The 10,440-nt window shown below is 42.3% G+C and overlaps 2 protein-coding genes across 2 annotated transcripts; one reads left to right on the plus strand and one right to left on the minus strand.

The window, feature by feature from the left end:
• Positions 1,424 to 4,595, plus strand: LOC8063323 (protein MCM10 homolog). Its single transcript, XM_002460540.2, has 9 exons — positions 1,424 to 1,901; positions 2,014 to 2,251; positions 2,354 to 2,478; positions 2,910 to 2,943; positions 3,089 to 3,135; positions 3,280 to 3,414; positions 3,948 to 4,012; positions 4,128 to 4,209; positions 4,298 to 4,595. Exons 1-9 carry the CDS (start codon positions 1,540 to 1,542, stop codon positions 4,455 to 4,457), a joined length of 1,248 nt encoding a protein of 415 aa, XP_002460585.1. The 5' UTR covers positions 1,424 to 1,539; the 3' UTR covers positions 4,458 to 4,595.
• Positions 6,768 to 9,074, minus strand: LOC8063324 (SKP1-like protein 1A). The gene is made up of 2 exons (XM_002462701.2): positions 8,509 to 9,074; positions 6,768 to 7,206 (listed from the first exon to the last, which is right to left on the minus strand). The coding sequence occupies exons 1-2, from the start codon at positions 8,854 to 8,856 to the stop codon at positions 7,033 to 7,035; spliced, it is 522 nt and encodes a 173-aa protein (XP_002462746.1). The 5' UTR covers positions 8,857 to 9,074; the 3' UTR covers positions 6,768 to 7,032.

The following is a 10,440-nucleotide window of genomic DNA, read 5'->3' on the forward strand; positions in this document are numbered from 1 at the left end:
TTATTGAAGAAAGAGGTAGAAAAATAAGACTCCAAGTTTTATTTAGACTCTAAGTCCACATTGTTTGAGGTAATAAATAACTTTAGACTCTATAATAGAGTATGCATTGTGAGTGCCCTAAGAGTTAGACAACATTAATTGCCTGTCGGCAACAGGGGTCCTATAGACTATGATGGCTTCACCAATGTCAAGATATGTTTTCTGTTTTTTTTTTATAAAAAAAAGCTTGATATGTTTTACTCCATTTGATATTTGTTCAATCGAATGTCTTTTATCATAGCCTAGGCCTTGTTTAGTTCACTCCAAAAACCAAAAAGTTTTCAAGATTCTTCGTCACATCGAATCTTTTGGCATATGCATGAAGCATTAAATATAGACGAAAATAAAAACTAATTACACAGTTTACCTGTAAATCGCGAGATGAATCTTTTAATCCTAGTTAATCCAGAATTGGACAATATTTGCCACAAACAAACGAAAGTGCTACAGTATCGAAATCCAAAATCTTTTCGCATCTAAACAAGGCCTTTCATAATACCAAAACATAACCTTTTTTCAATACAACCGTACTGTATGTACTTGGACATAGCATGATCATATCGTTTATGTTCACTACTCAAATGAAGTAACGCTTTGTATATCTAGAGCATCTCCAACAAAGATTCAAGGGTTGCTCCTATATTTTGAGGCTCTCTCGATGATTATTTTATCGTCCAAAAATGAGTAATTTCTAGAACTCTTTTTTTAGGATAGAAAACAGTACTCTCCCTAGTGGTTTTTTAGCACAGAAATTTTGTCTTGTAGTATCGTATAGACCTAAAATTTGTTTTTTTTTTCATATGATTTTTTTCTAGTTTAATTTTGCATCTCGATACATGAGTACATGTATGAATGTACTATAGATGTACCAAGTTTCAAAAAAATTAAATGACTAAAGTACGATTTTTGCAATAATTTGCATATTTTGGAGTATATTTTTTCACACCACGCAGCCCATATCTTTTTTCCATTCCAATTTATCATCTAATGAAACACCATCTTAAAGTTGTTCATTTATCTGGAAAAGTTATGATTGAAAATGTTATTCGTCGATTTATTACGAGAAAAATACAAACCATGGATACAGAAGTCTCGTGTCCCAGTCATAAATTTCCTATGCCGATAGAATAAAAAAAAATATAAAGTTAGTTGGAAAACTAGATCTCCCTCTCCCTTGCAAATTTCTCTAGGTATAAAGGATTTGCATTCCATCTCTTTTTATTTCCCAAACGATGCCCTACGGAAATGTTTGTAAAATAAATATTTGCAGTTCTATTTGAGAGAAGCCATAACGATTGGAGTTCTATAATAGCCATTTTCTCTGTTCGTGAAACTGAAATCCCCTTTCCCTCCAAAAAAAAAAATCCTCACTCTTTCCCTTCCGCATTCTCGTTTCCCTCGCATCCTCCTCCTACATCTCCCTCCCAAGTCCCACCTCGCACACTCAGATTCCTGATTCCTCAGTGCCTCGCTGTCTCCACACACACCTCACCCCCAACCATGGCGAACGCCGCCGACGACCTGGACCTCCTGCTCTCGCTGGGCGAGGCCGTCCCGGAGACCCCTCCCGCCTCCCCCCGCGCCGCTGCCGATGGCCCCGTGTGCGACGGCGCCTTCACACCACCAAGGACGGCGCGCCCCGGCGGCACCGACATGTCCGTTTTCCGCGACGTCGTCAAGGATTACCTCGAGGCAACCCCCGAAACCACATCCCCGCTTGCCAATCGCCCCAAGCGGCCCAAGGCCACCGAAACCCTCGTCGACAAATACTCCGGCCTCCGCATCAAGCACCTCACGCTCTCTCCCCTTGAGATTAGCAATCGCTTCGCCGACATCCGATTTGTGCGCATCACCGCGCTAAAGTGAGGATCCTTTTCCAATTCACTCCGCTGCTGGATCATTCATGGTTTTCGCTCATCGATCGATTCGTCGGGGGGGGGGGGGCTTTTCTTCCATTTTCTGTTCCGCGTGCAGGAACTCTGTGAGGAGCGACAGGTTCTCCGGATGTTGGGCAACCGCGGGCGTGGTGCTGGACAAGGGCGTGCCGCGGGTGAGTGCCAAGGGGAGCAGCTACAGCATCTGGAAGATGGGCGCTCTGGACGAGACCGACGTATCTCTGTTCCTATTTGGGGACGCGCACGTTCACTACTCCGGTGCTGCTGTGGGTTCAGTTTTTGCTGTGTTCAATGGCAATGTCCGCATGGACAATGGGGTACTTCTCGGCTGGCATTTTGATTTTCTTAATCGTTTGGGTGATTTGTGCTCAGTGATTCCGTTGCTGATCTGAGTGTATGTTGGTGATGTTGTTGTGCAGGGCAAAGGGTTCTCTCTGAGTGTTGCTTCAGTGGGGCAAATGTTGAAGATGGGGGTTGCAGCAGACTTTGGTCTCTGCAAAGGCAAGAGGAAAGACGGGGTGGCATGCACCATGGCTATAAATAAGTATGTACCTCGACCTTGTGAGAATATGTATTGATATTTCAGTAGTAGCTTCATTATCATTAATTCAGCAACTTAGATAAATTTCGGGACAACAATGTACATAGGAGTGATGAGAAGCTTTGTGATCAATTATCACCACATCACTTCACAGATATCTGCACAAATTGTAATGTGCTAATGCAGCACATTGTTTATGTGGCTATGTGCTTGCCATCCTGCTGCCAGACTTGTACCCTCAGCTAGATGGGGTCTAAACGTCCGTGTCTTTGCCGTTTTAGACTGCCTAAAGCATCTCCTGCGTATCATGGGGTCTAAACATCCATGTCTTTGCCGTTTTAGACTGCCTAAAGCATCTCCTGCGTATCATGTCTCAATCATAAGAATTTATTAAAACGCTGTTCTGTGACTGAGTTCTCTTTCTCACTTTTCAGGAGTACAGGATCATTCTGCAAATTTCATTCGTCGGTAAGGATATAACCATCAACATTCAGCAACTTGTATTAAGAGATGGATATGCATGCAACATTATTTCAGCATGCTTTCAGCAACTTGTATTAAGAGATGGATATGCATGCAACATGATTTCATCATGCTTCTTTCCTTTACGCAGAAAACATCACAAAAGTACACTACTGGCAGAGTAGAGCTTAAGGGCGGGTAAGTAAAACCTTAAAAGGAGTAGGCTATGACTTTTCTTAATGATCCCACACCTTACGTTCTTCTGTTGGTTGATTGATGATATAATTGTTACAAGTATCTTCTTGTGCCATGCCATTCTTGATTATATACAAATCTTTCCAGAAACTTTAAATTTGCTTCCAAACTTCGATCCGAAGGGATTTACATGGTCAATCCTTCCTCAGAACGATCCAATCCAAGAAATTCATTCCAACCGGTGAAAGTAATGTCAATTGATGGGCTAAAAAGGGCTTTAAGGTTTGTAAAGCACTATTTTATCTTTAATTGATGTGTTGGGCTACTATATTGGTTGTTAAGTTGGTCACCCTTCCCCCCTTTTTCTTTGATAAAAAAGAGCACTTCAATGTTGATCGGACTACTGTGAATGTACGAATTATGATGCCATATCTAATGCACATAATATTTGACTAGTCTGTATTCACTGTTTTTTCAATTCTCGTTGGTGTATGACCACAAAATGATTACTGTTGTGTTTTCTTAAAGAACCATTTGTTTGTGGTCATTGCACCTAGGTTGTGGTATACGAAGGTTGTCATTATTAGAGGAAACATAAACATAAGCCAATTTTGTGGTTACACCTTCTGGAGACTATCTAATGTCATATAGTGCTATTATCTATTGAACTGCACCAGAAATGTTTTGCCTAATATCTCACAGGAATTTTTATTGCATGTAGACCTGCTTCTGATTAAATTATGCAGTATGGCAGTAGCCTTTGGAATAGTTTGAAATGGTTGATGTTATGTTCAAACTCTGATTTTGTTGTGCAGCAATGCAGATAGAGTAACTAATAAGAACCAGTCTCAGGGTATAAGGTTTCTTTCCCATGTTACAGGTAACCTATTTTCCCCTTTAATAAGTATAATCATCATTCTAAACAAAGTAGCACCAAATTCGTAAAACAGCACCAACTGACTACTGGTCGATAAACTCCTGGTTACATGATTCAGCTAATACGGACAATATGGAACCAAAAGCCCCAACCAACAGCTCTAGGAACCAACAGAAATCGAAGGTCAGCTTAAACAAAAGGTTAGTCGCAATATGCTGTGGTATGCTTATAATGGTCTTATGTTTTGATGTTCAATGACATCAAAATGAGCAAGCTTCTGGTTTGTAGTTTGTCATCATCTAGCGCCAAAGCCCTGCCCAAACAGGGATTGCGGAAACCCCAACAGGATGTTAAAAGGCGAAAGGTGAACAATCCTACAGAGAATATAGTTGAACTTGATGCAGTCAGCTCAGACGATGATGAGATAAATATAGTACTGCGACGCTGATGCTTCAACAATAATATAGTGACTTTGTAATTGTACTCCAAATTAGCTAAACAATTGTACCCTCTTGTTTTCATGAATCTTAAGCCATCGGAGGCAGAAAAGTTATATCAGATATATTCGTTGACTTCTGTTGGATCATGTTGATCCATAGTGTTTTAGTTTCTCTTGATGTGCAGTTTATAACATTTAGTTTAGAGCACCACCAATCATAACTCATGAACTAGCTTTAAGTATAAAAGAAAGAAGTTCTCTCTTGATCAATTGATCAATAGATAGTCTTATACAGACTCTAAGATGGTGTGTGGCTATTTATATTATGAGCTGCTTAGAGCTAGTAACTACTCATTTTTCATTTTAAATTCTATTCCAAATTATAAGAACTTGATTTTTCTACATATATAGTTATAATAATATATCTAACTGTTTATACTGTTGAGTGCCTGTCTGCCTGACACACAACAAGTTATAATTTATAACGAAGAAAGTATAACTTATAGAATAAAGGGATCTCACAACAGTTTATAATTTATTTATAGAACAAAGGAATCTCAGTACTGTTGAGTGCCCTGGCACGCAAATCTTTTTCTGCGTCTATCGGAATCAGAATTTATTATTTAGTGGCTGACACAACATTTTATAATTTATTTATTCTTTGAGGAGAATATTTTATAATTTATAACAGAGGGAGTATATAATTTAGAACAAAGGGGTATCTCAGTACTGTTGAGTGCCCTGGCACGAAGTCTTATTCTGCGTCTACCTCTAACCGGAACTAGTGATTCTTCTGGTCGTGCGGGTTAGCCCCCCAATCAGTACCACTTTTTCTGTCACGTGGGCACACGACACAGCAGCAATCTTGGGGTCTACAGCTCTAACACATCTAGCCAAGTAAGCAACCAGACTACGGCCTTGTTTAGTTTAAATTTTTTTGCAAAATAGACATGATAGTATTTTTATTTGTATTTGATAAATATTATCCAATTATAGACTAACTAGGCTTAAAATATAAATATCGCAAATTACAAGTAAATTATTTTATCTATATTAATATTTCATATATATGCCACAAGATCTATATCTCCTATAAAGATAAACCCCACTGCCCTAATTCTCTAGCACCCCTTAAGCCACGTCATCCACTTTCCACCTCCACCTTCACCTCGTGATCTAGCGTCGCCTTTCTGACTCTCGCACCTTCAGTTAAACAAAAACGGATTCCACCTCCACCTGCAAGCTGCAACCCATCTTCCAGCGCAGCCTCTTGGTGGTCAAGTGCGCCACCTCACCGCCCTTCCCCGACCCTCCGCCTCCACCCCTCGACATTAACCATGACATCACCACAAACGAACAGACACATGCATTTATCTTCACATTGATTCCTCAGCCACATCACTACGAACTCCTATGGAAGAAATTGAACCATCCCGCTAACTTCGTGTATAAAATACCTTTACTTACCTCCTCCACCGTGCTCATCGATGCCGACGACAAGAGAGTGTAGACCTCCACAGGCGTGGCCTTCTCCGAATTGGCTACTCTGCCTCTGCGCGGCCCTTCGCCGCATGGGCGCCAGCCGGGTCTGCATTGGTGCTGGACTTCTTTGCCTCCGCGTGGATTCTCCGCCTGGCTTCTCTGCATCTGCGTCGATTGCTCCGCGTCTGCGTCTGGCTGCTTTGCCAAGATCTGCTTCTGGGTTGCCCCTGGTCGAGATTTGATAAGGCTCCTAGCACATCCGAAGGGAAGAGACAGTACACAGGTTCAGGCCATCGACTTTTTTTTTCTCCAAACATGTGGATGCAGTTCATCGGTACCCAGTAGTTTTTTTCCTAGCCCATTGGTAGAATTTGTTTTCCTTTTTTTTTAATGAACTCTAAGTGAACGACATTGAGTCCATGGCTGCTGGTATAGGGAGTTATGGTGTTATATTTGTGACAATTTGAGTTGGAGAGTATTTTGTTTTGTTTTTTTAATAAAGCCACATGTATTTCGAAACTATAAATTATACATATATCCGTTTTAGAATGAATTTAGTCTCATGCATAAATTAAATTGTTATATATAGATTTCTTCATACCCGCGTTGCCCCACGACAACGCGCGGAGAATTCTCCTAGTTTAATATAACAGAGAGACTGAAAAATTTTACAATTTTTTTTTTAAAACTAAACAAGGCCTACATAACTTCCAGCATAAACACATCAAGCGACAGCATATCACACGTCACACGGAACTGACAAACAAAACAATAAGCAATAGCATATCACACATCAGACGGAACTGATATATAAAACCAGCGATGCAAAGCAACCAGTGAAACGAAATTAGATATGCAGAACCAGCAATGCTTGATAACCAACCAGCCTCTTAGCAACCAAGAGCATCCAATAATCCAATGCACCAAAATACTGGAACAGCAAAATAGTCTGCTCACGACCGACCAAACCTACATTACACCTTCTAAGCGATTTGTTAAACCCAAGACAGTCTATAGCTGCTCCAAAATCACAACATCCCGAACAAGGAGACTTCCTCTCTGGCCTGGTTATACGATATTGCTGTTGTTAGAGCCTCCAGCATCATTCAAAGGCCCACTGGTTCTCCCTCCTCACTTCCTCCTCTTCCTCTGGTGTGAAGTCATTCTTGATGTTGAATGTCTTGCGGATCTCCTCTGGAGTCTTCCCCTTGATCATGTCGGCGACAGTCTGGCAGGTCAGGTCCAGCAGCCCCTTGATGTCCAGGTAGTTTGCAGCCTGTGAAGACCAAATTACACGTCAGGCATTATTGTGATCGTCTCATGAATGCAGCAGCATGGCCAGTAAAGCAAACGGATGATACAGTTCACTGATGAATATATATATGATCACTACGAATGTCCAAATTGCAAAACAAAAAATTCTGCAAAGCAAGTATTATCATGATATAATGTATCATAATCAAGCACACCCTAGCCTTTAGGAACAATTTCAAATCTAACATCTATTGACACCTCATACAACATTGATCATAAGTAGATGGGTGTAAACCACTCCTAATTACCACCAAGTGGACAACTTCAAATACCATGAATCCTCAAACAAACAAAAGATCACAGTCTACATCACAAACAAGAACCAATTAAATTGTAAAGAATAAACCCAGCTCATCATCTATCTAATGTATCATAACCAAGCACACCCTAGCCTTTAGGAATAATTTCAAATCAAATATACATTGACTCCTCGTACAACAATGATCACGATTAGATCGGGGAAAACAACTCTAATTACCAAGTGAACAATTTCAAATACATAAGGATCCACACACAAAATAGGGTGCAAACAGAAGTATCACACATAGGATAAAAGCAAACCATATCTAAGAAAAGAGGATACCAGCCTACATCACCAACAACAATTGAAGATTAAGAATAAACCAAGCTCCTGATCTAAGGTATGATAAAGCATATGGTAACTTTTGGTTGTTACAGGTAACCACAAGATACACGACAGGGCAAAAGTACTGATATGCACACCATTCACAACATGGATGAACCATGAGAAGGCAATGCTTTCAAGCAATTAAATATCCAAGGCAATATAAACACAGTTTATGCCAAATGAATTGTCATTTCCTGCTACTGTATTCGTGAAATATAAGTATAAGTATTGCAGACCCATTAACATAGGCTAAACTATCTCAAGCATCATCGAGCAATTCCAAATAAATTGTGGCATTGATAAAAATGCAGTGGATTCAATACCTATCTTAATCTCCAATTCGTAATAAGCTAATAAAACAGCACGGTAACCAATTACTACGGAGAAAATTCAATTACATAAAAGTAGTTTACGCCCAGCAACTAAATTAGCATAAACTGGAAACAACAGCAACACGAACACAGAATATCTTTATATTCCCATGGCCAATCTCCGAACAGATTATTTCTAATCTTAATCAACCAAGCAGCAACCTTTAACAGTTCGCACAAGCAGATCGAAGCAGCAACCTTTAACAGTTCGCACAGGCAGATCCAAACAACTATCGGGTGCAGAGAATAGGTGGGAGGGCCTCACCAGAATCAGGTCAAAGAGGGTGGCCTGGTCAACCTTGACGAACTCAGCATCGAAGGTTTTGAGCTCATCCTCTGATGCCTTGTTAGTCGCAGCGGTTGGCTCCGCATCACCAGCATCGGTGCCGCCGCGCGCCGAGGCGTGCTTCCTGCAGTACACGATGACCTTGGCGAGGATCCTGGCGTTGACGTTGGGCAGCGGGATGTCGTTGTCGGCGCAGCTGTCCTCGATCATGTTCCCGATGGTCCGCGACTCCCTCGCCGCCGACTCCTCCACCTCGAACTTCTCGAGGTCGCTGCTGATCAGCGTCAGCATCTTCTCCTTCCCCGCAGCCGCCGCTTCCGCCGCCATCGATCCGACCGCCGGGTGTGGACTGTGGTGGAGGTGTGTCTCGAGAGGAAAAAAACCCGCTACAAAGGAAACCCTAGCGGCGGAAGCGAGGCGGCCGTGATGGAATGGAAGGGGGCGGGTGCGCGTGCGTATTTTATTACGGCCGCCGCTGCGGAAGGGGAAGGCTCTAGAAGACTACTTCCTGGGCTGGGCCTGGCGTGTTCTGTTTCTGCTTCTGACGGGTTCTTTTGGTGGTGGTGGGCCTTTTGGGTCGTATATGATTGTTTCTTCCAAAACTCAATTATTGATTAGTATATTGTATCGTGAGTCGTTCCGTCCGTACATTTCGTAGCTTGTTTTTCCGAGTATATGTTCCCCTCCGTCCAGTTTCACGTGCCTCAGACATCTCCGTATTTTACTCCGCGCAGATGTGTTTGGCATCGGCCTTTCTTCTCATGTTTAATGTTTAGTAGGACTTTTCGTTCACATACAAACCTCTTTGTTTTGTTAGTGGATTTTTCAGTTTTTGGAAATAAAATTTATCAAACTGTTAGAGATGAGATTTTTTTTCCTCTCCATATTATTTTAGGAGTTGACAAATAACAAGATTTGAGAAACAAATTTTATCAAATGGTTGAAGATGCTCAAAGAAAGATAAAGGAGAGGAGACTCACATGTGGTAGGGGCCGGGCTTGTGGTTGGCTTCCTACCCGTTAGTGTTCGAGTCCTGATTGACACTGATTTCTCAGTGTGGTTTTTTCCCACTTTCTCCTTGCATGGACCTCAGGTGCCTATGGATCATATAAGGAGAGGCGATGTGCCCACCACTAGCGAAGCTTGTAGGCGTATGTGTATGGTAGTTTAAGGTTTAAGTCTAGCGTACACTTTACCTTGGCGGTGAGTGTTGGCGTGTATATATCTTTTTTTCTCGAATACGCAGGAGATTTGCGTATCATTATATTTAGAAGAAAGAGTTTAAAATATAATCAACGCGCAACAAGCGCGCTAGGTGGGCAAAAACTAGACCGACCTAGCAAAGGTTTCGTGAATCAGTATTACATAAATGGGTCAACCAAAAACACTCAAACGTCGCGGCCTACGAGTCATCCTGGAAGAGCTCGCACACGCGCCCGTTGAACGCTAGGAACAACGCATCTAGGCCCTCCACCTCGCTCGACAACAAGGTCCCAGAACGCAGGATGTTAAGAATCCCTTTCGGTGTGGACGAAACCACAGTGGTCGCCAGAGCGATCCCCAGTTGCTTGTTTAGGAGAACATCGCCCCGCTTGGAGGCTGGAATATGCACCAACATCTAGGCAACAATCTGACTGTTCCTAGGCCAGACTGGTGAGAGCCTCCTAGCGGGCATCTTCTGCCGAGGTGGGGAGGCAATCAGGGGCGGCTCCCGCTCGACACACACCTCATCAAGAAACCTCACAAGGCATCGAGCGGCCTCGAACGACGTTGGCGTCTCGTCTCTAGCGACGTTGGGCTCACCCTCGTGATGAGGTGTCAGCAGCGTCGTTTCTAGCACCAACGGCTGAGGTGAGGCCACCGACGTGGGTGTCTTACCGAGGCCAGACGTGGCATGGTCAGCCATCAGAT

Source organism: Sorghum bicolor, chromosome 2 (genome assembly GCF_000003195.3).
Source record: "Sorghum bicolor cultivar BTx623 chromosome 2, Sorghum_bicolor_NCBIv3, whole genome shotgun sequence".
NCBI classification, from domain to species: Eukaryota; Viridiplantae; Streptophyta; class Magnoliopsida; order Poales; family Poaceae; genus Sorghum; species Sorghum bicolor.